The sequence below is a fragment of the Rhinoraja longicauda genome, chromosome 11 (genome assembly GCF_053455715.1).
Source record: "Rhinoraja longicauda isolate Sanriku21f chromosome 11, sRhiLon1.1, whole genome shotgun sequence".
NCBI classification, from domain to species: domain Eukaryota; kingdom Metazoa; phylum Chordata; class Chondrichthyes; order Rajiformes; family Arhynchobatidae; genus Rhinoraja; species Rhinoraja longicauda.
The window spans coordinates 46,787,506-46,808,593 of NC_135963.1; the positions used below are offsets into that span (position 1 = coordinate 46,787,506).

At 40.1% G+C, this 21,088-nt stretch overlaps 1 protein-coding gene across 1 annotated transcript; it reads left to right on the plus strand.

Moving 5' to 3' along the window:
* The first annotated feature begins 1,235 nt into the window (after positions 1–1,235).
* On the plus strand, positions 1,236–20,631 carry LOC144597864 (actin-related protein 2/3 complex subunit 5-like). Its single transcript, XM_078407578.1, has 4 exons — positions 1,236–1,547; positions 15,998–16,070; positions 16,692–16,868; positions 18,915–20,631. Exons 1-4 carry the CDS (start codon positions 1,408–1,410, stop codon positions 18,975–18,977), a joined length of 453 nt encoding a protein of 150 aa, XP_078263704.1. The 5' UTR covers positions 1,236–1,407; the 3' UTR covers positions 18,978–20,631.
* The last annotated feature ends 457 nt before the right edge of the window (positions 20,632–21,088 follow it).

Here is a 21,088-nt window from a genome sequence, read left to right on the forward strand (position 1 = left end):
CATAAATGTATACAGTGGCTTTACCAGTGCCTTCCCAAAATGTACACTGGTGTGGCTTTACCAGTGCCTTCCCAAAATGTTGATTTGCAGGTTGAATTGGTAGTACGAATGACAAATGCAATGTTAGCATTTATTTTAAGAAGACAAATATAAATGCAAGGATGTAATGCTGAAGCTATATAAGGGATTAGTCAGACCACATTTGGAATATTGTGCACAGTTTTGAACCCATATCTGAGAAAGGATGTGCTAGCGCTGGGGATTATTGGGTTAATGTATGAGTGTTTGATGGGTCTGGGCCTGTACTCACTGGGGTTTAGATGAATGAGGGGAAATCTCATTGAAAGTTACTGAATAATAAGTGGATGTGGAGAGGATGCTTCCAGTATTGGAAAAAGTACAGGAACAGAGGGCAAAGCCTCAGAATAAATTTAGAGTGGAGATGAGGAGGAATTTCTTTAGACAGATTCTTCAGCCAGATTTGTACCAGCATCTGCAGTAATTTTCTTATACTTCTTCAGCCAGATTGATAGGTTCTTGACTAGTAAAGGTGTCAAAAGTTACAGAGAAGGCAGGAGAATGGGGTTGAGAGAGGAAAAAAAATGATCAGCCACAAACTGGATTAATATAATTACTTGAATTTTAACTTGCTAAGACTAATTGTGATTTGACATTGGAGTTCCGTTCTCTGAATTTATTTTGAGGTGATGGGGTAGTTTCCATAGCTGTCGGACACGTTTTTTACGCAGAGGGTGGTGAGTGCCTGGTAAAGCTGCCAGGGGTGAGGCAAAGACAAACGTGGTATTTAAGAGACTTTTGAATAGGCATATGGATGTGTAGGGAATGGAGGGACATACATTATGTGCAGGCAGGTAAAAGTTGGTCGTGTCATCATATTCGGTGTCATCATACACTGTGGGATGTTCTAATCTCTAATTGTCCAAACCGGACCACTATACTGCTGCACACATATAGGAGCTGATCAAAGAGCATGGCTCTTAATGCAAACTTACTGTACACGAACCAAAAAATGGTAAGCACCAAGAACCTCGAGGGCGATCGGACCTGCGACTTAATCTCGTGTGCATCACCGAAGGCTGCCAAAGTGCAACGGCAGCCTTACAGCCGCTGCAACTGCTGCCAACGGCAGTCTGGCGTGACCAGGGTAGAAGCTGCAGAGGAGGCGGCTCTTGCGCTGCGATGCCGTGCGCGCGAGAGAGCGCGGACGGTTGAGCTCGTGCCCGTGCGCGGGCTCAAGCGCCGGGCCCCGCCCTACCCCACCGCGCTGTCAGTTTGCGGAAGCGCCGGGCTCGCAGTGCGTTAAGGAGAGCAACGGTTGAAGCGGCAGCTCGAGCCGAACCCCAACCCGGATCAGGTCAGAGCTTCACCCTCCCGCGAGTCCGCGACATGTCCAAGAACACGAGTGCTGACAAGTTCCGTCGGGTCAATGTGGACGACTACGACGAGAACAACTACGTGGACGAGGAGGAAGGTGGCGAGAACCAGTCGGGACCCGACGAAGCCGAGGTGGACGCCTCCATCAGGCAATATCCTTTTTATTGTGTGATGTGGGCCCGGCGGGCCACACTTGGGCCGCAGAGCAGAGGCAGCTCCGTTACTGCCGCCCGTCCGGGACATTGTGTGGCAGCTACTGTGTCACACACACTCCCTCCACCATGGGAAGTTGGCGTCCGACTTTTCGCTTTCGCTGCACTTTCCCAGTACCCTGGGCGCGGCTTTTCCTTCCAGCGCCACGGTTTTAGGTTTAAACATCAAGGCTACACTAGATAGATCTCTGTCTCTGATACAGTTGCAAATATTTTATTTTAAAGGCTGTCTCTTAATTTCAGTACCAGTGCTTGTGTTTACATAGCGACAGCTATTAGCATAGATAACAGCGGTGAGTGAGGCACAAATGGTGAATTGCGGTTAATAAGAATTAGAGTTATGCAGTGAAAGATGTGGCTCAGCATGTAACTGAAGTTCGAAGCTTTGGAGCCAAAGCAGGAAGTATGTCTGAGGGTCAGAAGAGCTACTGTTCTGTGACCAAAGTAGACTAGAAGAACAAGAGGCTGAGAGGTGAGAATGGGGAGGAATATGAAAATGTCAGGAGGAAACACACTGAATAACAGCAAGGGCAATTTCTGTCAGTGATGCTGAAGAAGGGCTCAAAAACTGGCTTTGCCTCATGCCAAGCTATTCCAACAACACCTACATCTATTTGACAAATACAAAATATTGCCCAGTTGTGTCCACAAATCAAGACAAGTTCAATCAATCTAATTGCCATCCCACTACCTTTATTTCTCTTGTCAGGGAAGTGATGCTGGGAGTGGTTTGTAGTATAAATAAGGGAGTACTTTATCAACTGTTTCCCCCAAAATCTTGTTTTGGAAAATTACAGCATAACTGATAATTTTTTTGTATCTTAAAAGAAAATGTAGCTCTCCTTTCAACTTCAGCTTCATTCTGAACCAAAACCATATTAAAGCAAGCTTGTTTCCATTACAAATAATCTGGTAAACCACCTATGTCCCCCTATGTTTGCCCGCAAGATATGATGAGCTTGTGGGCAAGTTGTGTTTTGTCATGATGCTGTGTGGGAAAATGCAACCCCAGTTCGAGTAAACTATCATTTAATGTTCATCTTTCCATTACTCGTTTTTTGAAGATGTTGCTTCCCAAACGTATCTTCTGCCTTCCTTCAATTCCATGTCAAAATCGCCTGAATCAAGTTTCATTTCTTATTACATTAGTGAACCAGTTCTAATAAATATCACATATTATTGCCTCTGAGAATGATCATGATCATAATACATTTTCCTGCTTATTCGCCCCAACCTCTCAGCACCTTTAACCACACCAGTGCCCTCTTTTGTGTAGTCCATTGATTTGACTCTCACTCGATTTTGTTGTTATCTATCCAGTCCTCATGAGAAGAAGTGGAATTTTAATTACTCCTGAGTCCCCCAAGAATCAATCCTTGATGCTATTCTCTTTCTCTTCTATCTCAGTGGTAGCATTCAAAGGCTTTGAGCCATTTTCTATGGGTCTATTGACAACCCTACACACTCTGTGTTTTAAATATGGGATGTAGGCTTTGCTGGCAAGACTTTGTGGGAACCTAGTGGTACATTTAAGTGTCTGTTTCCCTTATTCTTGCTGCCCATTTCTGCTTGGTCAACCTCATCTTGCGTAAGCTCCAAATTTGCGCATTTACATGGTTGAATCCCTTTTCTGCACCACAAACTGTTTTGATTAAAAATAGAAAATGCTGGATATATTCAGCAGATCACTCCATATCTGCTGGAAGAGAAACATAGCCAATGTTTCTGATTGAAGGCTTTGTTTCTCTTCTCACTGATACATAGTGAATTGCTCAATATTTCTAGCATCTGCAGTTTTTATTTTAGATTTCCAGCATTTGCATCTTTGTTTTTTGTGAACTATATAGGTTTTCCTTACATCATCATTTGTAGCCACTAACTTGGTTCAAACATCTTTCTAAGTCTAGCATCCTACTCTCTCTCTTTTAGTCAAAAAGGAGATCGAGAGCAGGAAACTACGGGTCAGTTTGCTTTACATTTGTCATTGAGAACATGTTAGAAGCTATTATTAAAGATGTAAGATGTAAAGATGTAAGACTACTGAGAAAGCTATTATCAAAGATGTAAGAGTACTGAGAAAGGTTTGTGGTAATGAGACAAAGTTAACATAGTTTTGTAAAAGGGAAATCATGTTTGACCAACTCAGTGGAATTCTTTGAAGAAGTCTATGTCTAAGTAACATGCTATGAATAAAAGGGATTCTATGATTGTATAATATTTGGACGACCAGAAGGCATTGATGAAATGCCACATCAAACGTTATTGGTGTAGGAGGTAGGGCTTGACTAGCAGATTGTTTCCTGTTAGTCAGCCAGACGTGGTTCTTTTTTTGGTTGGGAAGATGTGAGTAGTGGTATGCCACATAGAATGATGCTGGACTTTAAAAAATATATAAATAAAGATTGAAGATATTGGTAAAATTACTGATGACATAAAAATAGGTTGCAAAGTAAGTTGTGAAAAAGATAGGAAGAGGTTAGAAGGAGATACAAATAGATTGTGAATGGCAAATGAAATATAATATTGCAAAATATATAATTGTCCAATTGACCTGGAAAATACAACTAAGTTTTTTATCAAAATGTGAAGAGATTGAATAGTTCTGAGATGCTGAGGTATCTTGGTATCCTAATGCAGGATTCACAAAAAAAGCTGGTATGCAGGTGAAGCAAGTATTTATGAAAGCAAATTGGATATAAAGCAAATATCTAAAACTAACACTGTAATTTTATAAAATCAACTTCTCGATCTTCAGGTTCCCCGCACTCTTCAACTATTTCTGCAGACATTATGCTATGTGCTCTAGTAAGTTCTTACTTCCTCTGTATTTTGTTTGCTGTTTGCAACTTTCCACCAGTACACTTTGCTGTATCTCCTTTTCATTCAACATATTGATTCCTTCATGGTTAACTGCCATGATTATTGCTTTCTGCTGCAATTCCTGTCATGTCGCTATTATTATTTCTCCCAGTTGACATAACATCATCAATATGGCTGCAATAGTTGGACCTCTTCTATTTCTCATTTAATGTGACTGGATAGTGAGAAAATTAGCATCTGAATTATATTGATGGTTTGCTGTTGATTTGCATAAAGAGTTCCAGACAAATGTACAAACTTTAGCCTTTGCAATTATTTTCCTACTTACTGCAGCAAAGCTTTTGCAATGTTTGCATTGCCTTGTCCTCGTCACTTTTTTTGGGTTGCATGGTCAGTGTATTTGATCAGTCTAGTTTCTTGTTTAGAAATAGAAACATTTGTATCTCCAAGTCATCTGTTTCAGTCTTGTACTAGTGTCAGCAATAGTTTGTCTTCTCTTGGGGAGTTGCCCAAGACCGAGGATGTCTTGCGCATTTTCAGTTCTGTGGATTCTGAAGTGACAGGAGAGGCCAAAGTGGGACTTGCAGAGTGGTAGGGCAAAAAATACTTGAAGGAGTGAGTAGATGAAGATAGTTCAGGATGCACTGCATTTCTGTATGCTCCTAACAAATGGACTATGGCTTCTTTTTACCATCCTGAATGCTCCTACTCCTCTGAGCTGGGTTGGGCTAGGGTTTCCCAGTTGGCAGTGGGTGTGTTACAGTTTCTCGATGCTTTAAGAATATCTTTGAATCTTTTCCTTTATCCACCTCTAATCCTTTGCCATCCTGGAGACTGGAATACTACATCTGTTTCAGGAGTCCAGTGTCAGGCATGTGATCATTGCTGAAAGACACAAAATGCTGGAGTAACTTGGCAGGACAAGCAGCATTTCGGGAGCGAAGGAATGGGTCTGAAGAAGGATTTCGACCTGTCATGTCACACATTCCTTCTCTCCAGAGACACTGCATGTCCCGCTGCATTACTCCAGCATTGTGTCCATCTTTGGTGTATACTAGCATCTGCAGTTCTCTCCTACACATGTGATCACTGCTCCCTTGTGGACCATGATCTTTGTGCCTTAGGTTCTGAGGTATTAACCTTCAGACTTGTTTCCTCAGATGGCTGAAAGCTGTTCAGGCACACTGAAAGCAATCATTAGGATGTTGATGTGCAGCTTTTATTGCCAGCGAGTGATGTTTAGCAGAGCAGGTTGAAAGAGGATCTTTGTTTTGCAAATGTTAAGTGTAAGACCCATTCTCTTGTCTCCTTCAATGAATGAGTCAATGATGACTTGGAACTCGGACTCACAGTTTTTATTTACTTAAGCTTTGTCTGTATAATGCAGCTTGATGGTTGTGGCAAACGTGAGTGTGGGAGCAGGGGATGTAGTGTGACCATGTTAAAACGGTTTCTCATTTGTCCGACAGATTAGTTTCACTCCATTTGAAAGCTTGTTGTAAATGAGGTGCAGCATTATGGCAAGAAAAATAGAATAAACTGTTGGGGTAACAACATGGCCTTTCTTCCTCTGCACTGAGGTTTTGTTTGCTGTGGATCCATTGTAGATACTATCACAGCTTGTGTAGGAAAATAACTGCAGATGCTGGTACAAATTGAACGTATCACAAAATGCTGGAGTAACTCAGCAGGTCAGGCAGCATTCAGGAGAGAGGGAATGGGTGACGTTTCGGGTCGAGACCCTTCTTCAGACTGATGTCAGGGGGGTGGGAAAAAGAAAGGATATAGGTGGAGACAGGAAGACAGTGGGAGAACTGGGAAGGGGGAGGGGGGTGGGGTAAGAGAAGGACAGAGGAACTATCTAAAGTTGGAGAAGTCAATGTTCATACCGCTGGGCTGCAAGCTGCCCAAGCAAAATATGAGGTGCTGTTCCTCCAATTTCCGGTGGACCTCACTATGGCACTGGAGGAGGCCCATGACAGAAAGGTTCTTACTCAGTCTGCCTTAACCAACCTGATCTCCCGGTGGCTGAGCACTTCAACCTCCCACTCCCAGTCAGTCCTTTCTGTCAGGAGCTAGATAGAGCTCTTAAGGATAGCGGAGTCAGGGGGTATGGGGAGAAGGCAGGAACGGGGTACTGATTGAGAATGATCAGCCATGATCACATTGAATGGTGGTGCTGGCTCGAAGGGCCGAATGGCCTACTCGTGCATCTATTGTCATCCTGCTAAACTCCAGTGAATACAAGCCCAGTCTTTTCAATCTTTCCTCGTATGACAGTCCCGCCATCCCAGGGATCAATCTCGTGAACCTTCGCTGCACTGCCTCAATTACAAGGATGTCCTTCCTCAAAGGATGTCACCCTGCAACCTCCTAACATCCTCTTCGCAATTCACACTGCCACCCAGCTTTGTGTAATCTGCAAACTTGCTAGTGTTACTTCTAATTCCTTCATCCAAATCATTAATATATATGGTAAATAGTTGCGGCCCCAACACCGAGCCTTGCAGCACTCCACTCGCCACTGCCTACCATTCTGAAAAGGACCCATTTACTCCTACTCTTTGCTTCCTGTCTGCCAACCTATTCTCTATCCATGTCAACACCCAACCCCCAATACCATGTGCTCTAATTTTGCTCACCAATCTCCTGTGTGGAACCTTATCCAAGGCTTTCTGAAAGTCTAGATACACTACATCCACTGGCTCCCCTTCATCCATTTTACTTGTCACATCTTCAAACAATTCTAGAAGATTAGTCAAGCATGATTTCCCTTTCATAAATCCATGCTGACTTGGACTTAGTCTTTTACTGCTATCCAAATGCACCGTTATTACCTCTTTAATAATTGACTCCAGCATCTTCCCCACCACCGATGTCAGGCTAACTGGTCTGCAATTTCCCGTTTTCTCTCTCGCTCTTTTCTTGAAAAGTGGGGTAACATTAGCTATCGTCCAATCCACAGGAACTGATCCTGAATCTATTGAAGATTGGAAAATGATCACCAATGCGTCCACTATTTCTAGAGCCACCTCACTGAGTACCCTTGGATGCAGACCATCAGGCCCTGGGGATTTATCAACCTTCAGTCCCATCAGTCTACCCAATTGCCTAATGCAAATTTATTTCAGTTCCTCCATCCCCCTTCATCCTCTGTCCTCTAGTACATCTGGGAGATTGTTTGTGTCTTCCTTAGTGAAGACAGATCCGAAGTACCTGTTCAACTCTTCTGCCATTTCCTTGTTACCCATAATAATTTCACCCGTGTCTGCCTTCAAGGGACCCACATTTGTCTTTGCTACTCTTTTTCTCTTAACATATCTAAAGAAGCTTTTACTGTCCTTCTTCATTATATTCTTGGCCAGCTTGCCCTCGTACTTCATCCTTTCAGCCTGTATTGCCCGTTTTGTTACCTTTTGTTGTCCTTTGAAAGTTTCCCAATCCTCTGGCTTCCCGCTACTCTTTGTTGTGTTATACATCTTTTCTTTTAGTTTTGTTCCATCCCTAACTTCCCTTGTCAGCCACGGTTGTCTTCTACTCCCCTTAGAATCTTTCTTCCGCTTTGGAACGAAATGATCCTGCATCTTCCGGATTATGCCCAGAAATTCCTGCTATTGGTGTTCCACCGTCATTCCTGCTAGGATCCCTTCCCATCGATCTTGGCCAGCTCCTCTCTCATGCCTTCATAGTCCCCTTTGTTCAACTGCAACACTGACACTTCCGATTTAACCTTCTCCCTCCCAAATTGCAGATGAGAGTTTTAGTATATAGATAGATGCTGAGGCTTCAAGGCAATTTTGATGGATTATAAGGAAAGTGCTGGTCCAACCCAGTGAATTAAATGAAGGTGTGAATGGTGTGAATTAAATGAAGACTTGAGTGCCAGGATATGTGGACAAACGTGCTTCTGGTGACCATTAATGATATGTCATGAATATCATAAAGTTGTTCTGTAGCCAGAATACTTCCCTGTTACAGTTCTGCTTCTGATTCTGATCTCACTTGTAAACTTTCACATTGATTGCTTTAAAACTGCAGATAATATGTTTCGTGACTAGCTGATGGCTTTAGTGTACAATGGTACAATTAAGTACAATGGTATAAATAAAGCATTTGCTCCACTGTGGTACATGATTTTAGAGTTTATCCCATATTTTGAATGGGAGGAGATGAAACTTATGCTGGAAATTTGGAAAAGGTAGTAGAAAATGCTGACAATATTCTGCAGTTCAGGCAGCATTGTGGAGATTTGATGTTTAAGGATAATGACCTTTAATAATCATCTGGTGTACAACTAGCCAAAGAGCATTTTTCCTTCTGCATTACAGAATATAATGTGAATTCTATGCATGTGAAATAATGAAGAAAGTTAAAGAATCACAAGCTACATCAATGATTTTATCAAGATATCAACAAAATAGAATATTATATTAAAATGGTGATAAATAAGCTAGTGGAATCTGAACAAATTAACTGTTGAGGAATGGAGAAGAATGTTAAAGGTAATGCAATTGTATGTGTTCTTGAACTTTTGGAATGACAGAATATTTCTACATTATAGGTGGCCAACAAAATTATCTGCAGGGGCATTTGAAGTATTTCCTTTTGGTTTGAATATACATTGGAAATATTGATAATGTAGATGTAGTATGATTTGGAGATGTATGCAGGAAATCTTTGAAGCAGGACATGTTGAGAACATTTTAAACTATATGAGATTTCAGACTATTTTAATAAAGGCAAAAGATTACTAACAAAAATTCTGCAATTCCTTTGCAATACAGGTCGTTCTGCTATAACAGGATAACTGTGTTCCTAAGAAACTGTGGGTTATAGAGAATCGTGTTATAAAAGCAATTGTGTTAATGGGGAAAGTGGGGTTAGATTGGCAGAATGACCAGCGAGCTTCAGGCTCACAATAATAATGTTATTTTTCTACAGGATTTTTAAAAATTGAAGATCTTTTAACAAGTATAAGTTTATTTTTGTGACTGCAAGTTAAAAATACTAAAGCTGTATGTTATTTTGTTTCATAGAGAATCATTGGGCAAATGTCAATAAAAGTGATTGCTTGTGTAGGAAGGAACTGCAGATGCTGGTTTAAACCAAAGATTGAGTCAGAAAGCTGGAGTAACTCAGCGGGTCAGATAGCATCTGAGAAGAAAGGGAATAGGTGGCGTTTGGGGTTGAGATCCTTCTTCAAACTGATGATTGCTTGTTAGTTTCCATGGTCACCTGCAGCGAAACTGACAGACTGTTCTTAAGAGACAATATTGTCTGTACTTTTGGAATGTTACATGAAATGTTTATTTCCCCAATACTTTTTCCCCCCAAGAATTTTTTCTGTTTGTCTATTTCCCATGTAACATTTGGTTCCTGATCCAAATCATGTTAGAACCAATTTGGCTTGGATAATACAAATAGTGTTCCCTATTTCATTAATTGCAGTCAATTCGTGTTATGGAAACGCGTTATAGCAGAGCTACCTGAATAATGGTTGGATCTTAACCTTTCTATTCCATTCTGAGTATTACTCCTCAAGAAGCATATCCAAGTTTTAGTGTTGCTAATAGGGACATCTTGAGGGAACATTTTTTAAATCTTGTATTCTGCTGGAAAAGTGCTGGTTGCAGATTCAACATTGACTGTCAAAGGCTTGAATATGAATTTTGTGCATGACTCTGAGGGATCCAACCATAATAGATGTAAAATTCCAGACATGTTTCCAGCATTTTATTCAAGCCTGAACTGGTCTAGAATCAAGGAAAAAACTAGCACAACTCAAGTATCTTTTCTTTTCTATCTGTTGTATAAAATGACTTGTTTTCCTGTTAACTCAAATGAAGTAGCAGATATAGATATTGACTTTGAAACCAAAAACAGAATTATTGGGAATTCACAAGTACTGTATATAATGCCTGGCAGCGACTCTGGAAAGCAGGAGAACAACCAACAATGCCCTGCCGCCCAGAACAACCAACCCAGTTATGCCAATTGCCTTTGTTCGGGAGGGGGAACAAAAACAACGGAAAATTCGGACAGCTGGAGGCAGCCCGGGACTGGCAGATGCGGGCGGATGTGGACCAACGGCTTACAGTTCCACCAGAGATAGCCATCACCAACTTGAGGCCTGATCTTGTCCTCTGGTCCAACTCTCAGCGCATGGTGTATTTTGTGGAGCTCACAGTCCCTTGGGAGGATGCTGTGCAGGAAGCCTTTGAAAGAAAGAAACTGCGCTACACAGACCTTGCAGCGGAGGCAGAACAGCGGGGCTGGAGAGCAAAGATCTGCCCGGTAGAAGTTGGATGTCGAGGATTTGTGGCAACATCTACCGTAAGACTGATGAAGGACCTGGGGATCAGCGGACAAGCCCTAAGCCAGGCTATCAAGGAAACATCACAGGTGGCAGAGCGGAGTAGCCAGTGGCTCTGGCTGAAGAGGAAAGACCCCATCTGGTCTCCCAAATAAGTCGGCTAGGCAGATACAGAGGGGGATGGTTCCGGGACGCCAGAATGCACTGCTGAGCCTACTGTAGACGTCGTGGGTCCAATCAGCGAAACGTCGATGAAAGTAGGTGCCCACTTGATAACCCCAATGACGTGTCTGCCTAGCCTTTCTCAACATCGGAGGAGCATAGGTGAATGCATAAGCCTCCCATTACCACCGGGAGCAAGTTGACATTTGGCACTTTGGATTTCTAATATCTTGTCCTGTGTATTTGGAACAATATAAAGGGATCTACTTATTGTTTTGCGTTAGGAGTTAAAACTAGAAACAGAAATTTGTATTTAGATGTTATGACTTGTATGTATGAGATATTCTATGTTTCTAAAGGTTACTGATTGTGGATGATCAGCCATGATCACAATGAATGGCGGTGCTGGCTCCTCCTGCACCTATTTTCTATGTTTCTATATGTTTCTATTGCCATACTTTATGTAAAATTAATAACTAAATTGTAAATGTAGTGTACTGCTATTTGATTAATGTTGTGGGAAGCCATTTGGATGGATTATGTCAAAATTTGAATTGCAACATTTATATATAGTAAAGGAAATTTGAGGATAGACACAAAAACTGGAGTAACTCAGCGATTCAGGCAGCATCTCTGGAGAAAAGGGTCAAGACCCTTCAGACTGGGAGTTGGGAAAGGGAAATGAGAGATATTGATGGCACATAGAACAAATTAATGAAAAGGTATGAAAAGAGCAATGATGATCAAGGAAAGGTGGAGGGTAGATGGTAACGAGTTATACAGACGGTGAAACTCAACAGGACGACATTAAAACTAGTACTACGACTAGGGTGGGGGAGGGACACAGAGAGAAGGGGGATGCGTGGGTTATTTGAAGTTTGAGAAATTAATATTCATACTGCTGGTTTGTAAGCTGCCCAAGCAAAATATGTGCTGTTCCTCCGATTTGATTTGGCCGCACTCTGACAATGGAGGAGGGCCAGGCCAGAAAGGTCAGCATGGGAATGGGAAGAGGAGTTCAAGTGTTTGACAACCAGGAGATCACATAGAAAATTTGAAGTTTGAGTGTGGAGAAGACTAAACAATGCAAATAGTGAAATCTGATAAGGATGGAATGTGGAGAGTGAAATAGAGAACCAGAGGAAAGGAGAATAGGTGGAGGGAAGGGGGTGGGCTAAGATATATGGGGATACTGGTGTAGGGAGTTGTTGCGAGATGAGCAGATGGAGAAGGAATAAGGAACTGGGTGACAGGGTGGAAGCAGTGGGAAGACAGATGTACGTGGGAGGGAAGTGCAGTGCTGCGGGAAGCAAAGGAGATACGGATGACTGTTTCATCTGCAATGCAGGGGTGAAACAATGTTTATTGAAGGAAGAGGACATTTCTGATATCCTAAAGTTTAAAGCCTCATCTTGCAAACAGGTGCAGCGGAGACAAAATAAATGCGAGGAAGAGATGATTTTCTTGCAAGAGGCAGGATGGGAGGAGGTATAGTGACGGTAGCTGTGGAGTCAGTGGATTTGTGGGAGATGTCAGTGGATAATCTGTCTTCTGAAATGGAGATGGAGAGATCAAGAAAGGGGAGAGAGGTGTCAATGACAGTCCAAGTGAATTAGAGGGCAGGAGGAAGTTGGTGGTGAGTTATTGAAAGTGCAGAGCTCTACACGGGTACCGGGGTTAGCCCTAATGCAGTTGCCGATGTAGTATAGAAAAAGTTAGGGAGTGGTGCCAGGTACATTTGGAATAAAGAATGTTCAACATAGCCAACAGAAAAACAGGCATAATTATGGCCCATATCTACACCTTTAATTTGACAAAGTTAGACGAATTTAAAAAAAGGTTATTGAGGATGCGGACAAGTTCCTCCAGACAGTGGAGAGTGTTAGTTATGGGAAACTGATTGGGTTTCTGCTCTAAGAAGAAACTGAGAGCATTGAGGCCTACATGATGGGAAAGAAGTCTAAAGGTACTCGATGTCTATGGCAAAGATGAGGCTATAAGGGCCAAGGAATTGAAAGTCCTTGAAGTGGTGGAGAGCATATGAGGTGGCCTGAATATAGCTGGGAAGGGACTGGACAAGGGTGGACAAAATCAAATTCAAATATTTGGAGAAGAGTTTAGTGGAGTAAGAGCAGGCAGAAACAGTGGATGGTCCCATAGAAGCTAGAAACAAGTATGGCATAGTCGGAGGCAGTGGAGGTGTGATTGCTGAAAATGATGAGATCTGTAATGGTTTAAGAGATAGTGGTCTGGTATCCATTGATGGGGTTATGGTCAAGATATAGGTATGAGGAAGTGTCTGAGAGCTAAAGAGCCTCAGCAAAATAGAGGCCAATCTGCCAGACTACAACAGCACTGCCCTTGTCATTGGATTTGAGATTGGGATTAGTACAGCGAGTGGAGTGTTGTGCATTCAGAGGGGGTGAGATTAATGGTTTTTAGAAAAGTTCATATGTTTTAATATTATGAGTGGATATATTTTTTAATTTAATGGAGTATTATATGGGCATAGTGATCTTATTCACTTTTCTATCAAGAGGAAAACCCAATACTTCACATAGTGTGAAATAAGTAAATGATAAACTATGTTGATCTGAGGTACAAAGCAAACATGCAGTTGTTAAGGTGTCAATTGTCAAGCAATTAAAGAATTTGTTGGCCTTTATTGCAAGTTCGATTAATTACAAAATTAAATCTTCCTAACACTGAATAGAGTGTGAGTGAGACATACTATGAACAATGTGCAACTTTTGTTTTCCCACCCACAGCTGAATATACCTTCTTTGAAATCTGTGCAATGTAGATTCTGGTTCTAGTTGATTACTGCGCAAACACCTAATAAGTAGTTATCTCGCGCAGATTCACAAGATTGATTTGGGACTGAGGAGATTATCCTATGAAGAATGACTGGTGAATATTGTTCAGTTGCAGGAATTAGATCTGATCTCAGTAAGATTACAATATTCTGGGAGGCTTTGACGGAATAGGTGTTAAGCAACTCTCGCCTATAATGCATGAGCCTAGAATTTGGGGGATGCATGACCTCAGAATACGGGACAGACTATTTAGAATTGAGAAGAAACGTATGCAATTCTCAACAGTGAAAATTCTGTTTGCTCAGCTGTTTAGTTCATGTAAGTGTTTGATTTTTTTTTGAGGGGGGAGTCTGTTTTGGTTTTTATTCATAAATCTGTTCTCTTTTTTCATATTTTCTCATGACATACGTAGCCATTTGGTTGATTGAATCCATGTCAGCACTAAGCCATTCCTATCAGTCCCACCTATCCACGTTCCCTGTTACCTTTGCTCCCAACTCCCACTCTCAGTACCAGTGTCCCACAAGGATACATTGTTAGCTCCTTGCTTTTTCTCCCTCTACATTCTAGACTAGGCGGCAAAATTCTGCTCCAATTCCATTTTACGTTTGCAGATGACGCCACAGTATTGGGCTCGACCTTGAACAATGAAGAGGCAGAGTATAGAAAGGAGATGGCCCTGCATCAGATCTGACACCCTTTTGTCTATTTTTCACCTCCAACTTTTGATACTGATCTGCCAATCAAGACCCTCCTCACCTGTATCCACCTATCACTTGCCAGGCTATGTCTCTCCCAACCATATTTTTCCAGCTTTCTCCCCTTTATTACAATCAGCCTGAAGGGTTCTGACCTGCAATGTCACCTGTCCATTCCCCCCACAGATGCTGTGTTACTCACTGAGTCCCTCCAGTAGTTTGTGTTTTTCCTCAAGATTCCAGTATCTGCAGTTCCTTTGTGTCTCTATGTATATTTGCTTTGTTTCCATGTTGGTGAGTACATAGTTACTCCCATGTCATAGAATTTAAACAGGATACTTACAAATTGATTGCCATGTATATCAGAGCTTTCAGCAATTGTTATGTCTTTAATTCATCATTTTTGCATTGTGTTTCAAAGAGCAGTGGCAATTTTTTTCTGTCAAGCTGTTGCTGCAGATGCTGTATAGAGACATGCTCATCAAGGGATTCATCTGCTTGGTTCAATATACTCTTAATTGCATCATTGCTCATACGAATTCATGAGTGACCATAATCCTCTTTCTCGTTTTTCATTTTCTGTTGGTGACATCTGTACTGCTCCATTTCTGTTTGCGCTTTCTCTCTTCCAACTTTCTTCTTACTGTTAAGATTTTCAGATTTTAGAAGTTGCTTTTCAAGTAAAGCCTCTGTTGGCTTTGTGGACTAAACAGTACTCCTGTTGGACTGAACAGTATGAAGTTTATATATTTGCACAGCTGATATGAACTAAGCTTGCCACAAAATGTTGTCATTTAAATTTGAAAACTCTTTAAATGCCTATCAGAGAACAAAGTCTGGCATTGAAATTTCGGAAGGCTGGACTCTCATTGTCTTAATTTAAGAATGGGTAATCTTAATAATGTTAATTTAGTTGATCTCTGCAATTAATCATTTTATCTCTCTAAATCTGAGAGTGGAAGCAAGCTGTTTTCACCCAATCCTCTGCTTTGAAGTTTAAAAGGATTGGAGTTAGCCTAATGAAAATAAAATATTTGCTCCTGTCACGCAAGAGATGCGCGGTCATTCCCGTGTGTTTTGTGGCATGTTACAGAGAGAGTTCATTGTTGACAGTTGTTTAATTGTACAGATCTTGTCAAATAAAAGTCTGTAAGACTAAAGAATATCATCAGCTGTCAATTTGCAGAGTACCTGATAGATATTGGTTTAAACCTGAGAAAATTGTCAGTGAAAAGATAGTAATTTGGCATGGGTACTGGAAAACTTAGTTTGGATCATACAAACCATAAATCTTAGCCCATTGATACAGATATCATTAATAATATTCCTTGTGATGTGAAGCTTTCTTCAAAACTGATTGTCTCCTATGAAATAAATTATATTAATTTTCAAATTTAATTATATTAAGGACAATGTAGAAAGCTCGTTTAGGCATTCTTCTATGTCACCCTTAATTTAAAAGGAAATGCGTGCATAATGAACTTCCCACCCAAAACTACAAAATTGGATTATCTTTTATACACTTCTATAAACATTTTTCAAGTAGATTGTGATATGTTGTACTCCTTAATATTTGCGCACAGGAAATCTGAATGCAGCTCTTCAAGCAGCTCTAAAGAATCCTCCAATTAATTCAAAGAACCAGGCTGTTAAGGTAAAGCTGAATATTTAAATTGTTGCATAAAGAAGCTGTGGTAATTATGTTCTGTTTGTTTCTAGGGTTGCACCAATTTTAATACACAATTTTGTTTGCTTGTAATATTACTTGAAAAGCTTACATTTCTTACCTATTCTTCTCTTCAGGTCAAATTTAGTTAATGTTTGAAAAATTTAGCTTAATGCCAAGTTTGATAATTTGGCATCCATGTTGTTGCAGTTCCTACATTAGGCATTTCTGTGAGTCAATGCTAATTACTGCAAAATGTATTACCTTCAACTTGGTCTAATCAAAGTTGTTAACAATAAAAATGCTGTTAATAAAATCTTGTAATTGCCTGAATTATGTACTGTCTGCCTAAGCAGATGTGTATAGATGTTTGTAAGGTGGGGATGAAGGAGAATGACATTTTACTATAAACTACTCTAATACTTGCTGCTCCATACCTTTACTACATTTAGGGATCTTTCTTATAGTTGACAGGCAGCGCAGTGGTATTTCAGTAACTCATCTCTGGTCAGGTCATATCTAGAGAATTTCATCTGATTTTTTTTGTAAAGCTTCAATTGATAAAAAAAATTGACAAAGTCATTGACAAAGTTTCTTTTGTTTTAACAGGACAGGGCAGAAAGTACAGTTGTCAAAGTTTTGACTTCATTTAAGAGTAATGATATTGAAAAGGCTGTTCAATCCCTTGATAAGAATAATATTGACCTCCTGATGAAGTATATCTATAAAGGTTTTGAAAAACCATCAGAAAACAGCAGTGCAATATTACTACAATGGCATGAAAAGGTTAGTATGTGATATTTATCAAAATGGGAAATAAGCTGTGGGTAATGCTTACAGTGGCCTCACTGTTGGACATATTGAGCCCACCACAAAACCTTGATATAAATTACGAACATAATTTCCTTTTGATATGCCTCCCATCAATGGAAATCAATTTCTAAAGAACTCAGTAGTATCTCCGTGGGTCCTTCATTGCATCAGCTATTAGCCTATGATAATTTTGCTCTGTAGCTGTTTCTCTTAGCCATGTTTATAAACGTAATGTGTCTCAGTTCAGCACGTGGGAGAGGAGTTTTGCCATACTTGTTTTCCTTTAACTTTAAGTACAAACCAAAACCCAGCCTCTTGGTTAAAATTATCCTTGCTCGTCTAGTGCACATGTAAAAATGTAAGGCAGAGTCTCCACTGTGAAGAAGGGTCTGGACCCAAAACATCACCCATTCATTCTCTCCAGAGATGCAGCTTGTCCCACTGAGTTACACCAGCATTTTGTGTCTACCTTCGATTTAAACCAGCATCTGCAGTTCCTTGCTGCACAGGCAGGAGTGCTAGTTTTGATCAGATTCTCTTCGGCACAAAGACATGTCCCTTTTTCACCCAATTAATTTTTTTCTCTCCACATTGAATTTTGTATCAGTAAATCTCTTTGGCTGCTTTTTCGGGACTAACCTAGTTTAAACAGAGGTATCTATGTTTTTTTTCTGGGAGTATAATAACTGGTAACCATATTAGACTACCACTTTCAGAAACAAAAAAAAGAAAAAACTCTGCACTTTGATGTGTATAACACCAGCAGCTAATCCGGTACTTCCTAACCAGCTAATTTACAAAAGAAGTACCGATGAACAATGAGTTGCATATATAGCATTTTGTATGCAAGAATGGCAATAGGTGCAGGAGTAGGCCCTTCGGGCCAGCACCGCCATTCACTGTGATCATGGCTGATCGTCCACAATCAGTAACCCGTTCCTGACTTCTCCCTGTGTCCCTTGACTCCGCTATCTTTAAGAGCTCTATCTAGCTCTCTCTTGAAAAGAAGTGGAGGCCAAAGAATTGGCATCCATTGCCTTATGAGGTAGAGAATTCCACAGATTCACAACTCTCTGGATAAAAACATTCTTCCTCATCTCCATTCTAAATGGCCTACCCCTTATTCTTAAACTGTGGACCCTGGTTCTGGACTCCCCCAACATCGGGAACATGTTTCCTGCGTCTAATGTGTCCAACCCTTCATAATCTTATCTGTTTCAATAAGATCTCAATAGACAATAGACAATAGGTGCAGGAGTAGGCCATTCAGCCCTTCGAGCCAGCACCGCCATTCAATGCGATCATGGCTGATCACTCTCAATCAGTACCCCGTTCCTGCCTTCTCCCCATACCCCCTCACTCCGCTATCCTTAAGAGCTCTATCCAGCTCTCTCTGACAAACTGCAATGCATTCTGCCTGAAATATGCAAGCAAATCAAAGCATTTTTTGACCAGATGTCCCAAGTACCTCAAGTTCCAGTCACTTAAAAGAACAAGGTAACAGGCACATTTTGTAAATCACCAACCCTGTGAAACTATCAACTATAGACACAAAATGCTGGAGTAACTCAGCAGGTTTAGACAGCATCTCTGGAGAAAACTAATGGGCGACATTTCGGATCAGGACCCATCTTCAATCTCAACGTCACCTATCCATTTTCTCCAGAGATGCTGCCTGACCTGCTGAGTTACTCCAGCATTTTGTGTCTTTAATATAAACTAGCATCTGCAGTTCCTTTTTATTACAAACTGACAACTATCCTTGCTTTGACAACATTGTTGTGTAGATGAAGTTCTTGGATACGTCAGTTAATAACTCAAAATTCACAGGTCAGGAACTGGAATATTAATTGAAGATATTTATATTTAAAGGATGTAGTCTTTATTTCCTATAATCACTTTACTTCTGCTCTGCCCTTGCCCCATTTTTTAAAAAAAACCTCAGGAACTTACAATTCAAAATAAAATTGTAGTTTTGTAGTTGGCATAATCATTTCAACTTTGAATCTCGTTCTCTAGGTACTAGCGGTTGGAGGTGTGGGATCTGTAGTCCGAGTTTTAACAGCAAGGAAAACTGTTTAAGCCATGGAATCAAGATTGCCTGTCTGGTACAGAGGAATTGCTGGTGCAGAGACCAAAAGAACCAGTTTGTGCAACACTGGAGTCATTTTTTAATTATTTTTGGCTTGCTTTTTATGACCAGATTCTATATCTTAGCTCAATTCATTTGTCTGTTGACCAAAATCTTAGGTGCAGTCCAAACTGGTTTTATAAGCTCAGTATTTAGTCCAAACTTTGTACCCAAGCAGGAATATTTCAAAAGACAAGTTGTATTCAAAGTATGGAAATATTTGAGAAATTTGAGATTTTTTTTGCATAAATGATTTCTTTTTATTTTAAATGTTTAATTGAACAAAGGTACAGAGAATGAATGTGTTATCCAAACAGAGAATCCATTGACTCAAACTTAATCCATCAGAGATAGTTAATCACACAGACAGTTAAACGTGGGCATTTCAAATTTGAAACTGGGATAAGGAGCTGAGTGATAGAAGCTGAACACATGGAATCACCAGAAACGCTTCTGTTTGAAATCAAGTCTCAGTTGATAAAAATAACGATAAATGATGAGGCATTGGTGTACTTGGGATTAATTCACTTGTCTGTAATCATTCCAGGCATGTGAGTGATCCTGTTATAATGAGGCCTTGGCGATGATTGATAGCTGTCGATCTGTAGATGTGGATGTACATGTTTCACCCTTCTGAAAATATATTATGTTAAAATTAAGATTAGTAGTATGGGTATCCATACTGAACACACATTTCAGACAATTTAACATCTATAGAGTTTACAGAAATATAGTCAACCACAATTTTGTTTTATTGTCAGCAAAGATCAAAGTTTTGCAGACATGACTGACTTAACACTGGTTTTGAATCATCTCAATAATGCTTCAAATTATTTCATGAAAAATTAAATGTAAATACATTGTTTTTACTGTTTTCAAAACAGTTGGATTAGTCATCCATAAAGGGAGCAGTTGTTCACAGATGGCACAAAAGCCAGTATCCATTTGGTTTGTACCATGTTTTCTTATTCAAATTAGTTCTAAATGGTGCTTTCAGCTTATGGTAAAATGTAATTTTGCATTTTATAGCAAATCGTGCATTCACAATAAAAAAAGGTGAAAGTGGATCAATTGTCTTACTTGTAGATCAAGTTTGTGCCTTTATAAAAGAAGCTGATTTTTCCTTACCCCCACCCCACCCCTCTCCCCCTTTGTATTCCTGAGCCTTGCTAACCCCAAGGTTTAATATCCAACATTAAAGGAGTACTGTGTACATTCAGTTAGAGCTAGCTCACTGAAGATTACAGCTGTTTTATTTTGACACACATAAACATTACAGACCTGTTAGTGGCTGTGATGGTTGGCTCGACTGTTCCAGCAGACAATCTGTTTCACCTTGACTATTTAATGACTATTGTAAAATATGAACAAGGGTTATATATTCTTCATATCTCTTGTAAAAAATATGCAAAATTATTGGATTAATTTAACATCTAATCATTGTGACATAAATGTGTTTTGATAACTCAGCCACAATTTTGTATGCCTGAAGCAAGAGTTAAGTGTGATCAGTATTTCAAGTTTGAGCAATTGCTGTTGTAGTTGGAAGTATTACTTTAATTATGTTGCCCCAAAATTTTTATTGCTTTTATTAAGATAATAAAATGTTGCTAAAATACAGTTGTAATTTGTTATTACATGGTAAGAATTTGAAGTCCAAGTACACTCAATTTATTTTTTTATCTGAATCTAAAGTTTATTTCAAGTTCAGCAGTATCTGTACAGAGAAACAGTTAATGTTTCAGTTCAATAATGTTCCACCACAACTGAGCTATTGTTTGTATATTACTTTAGTAGGAGACTGATTTCAGCTGATAATAACCTGATTGCAAATTTAAGTCAATGCCACCCTGAGCTCACTATAAGGCTTGGTAACATCATTGTAAATTCTCACTGTGGAGTTGTGACATAGATTGTGGATCTTGAATCTGCAAACAATAATTTCCAGCACAGGAAGATGGTAAGAGGTGTAAGCTACTTCAACACCGTAGTTCAGTTACCTTTGTTAATGTGCACATCTTAACCTAGGCCAGGGCCGGATTAAGCTAGTGCGGGGCCCGTA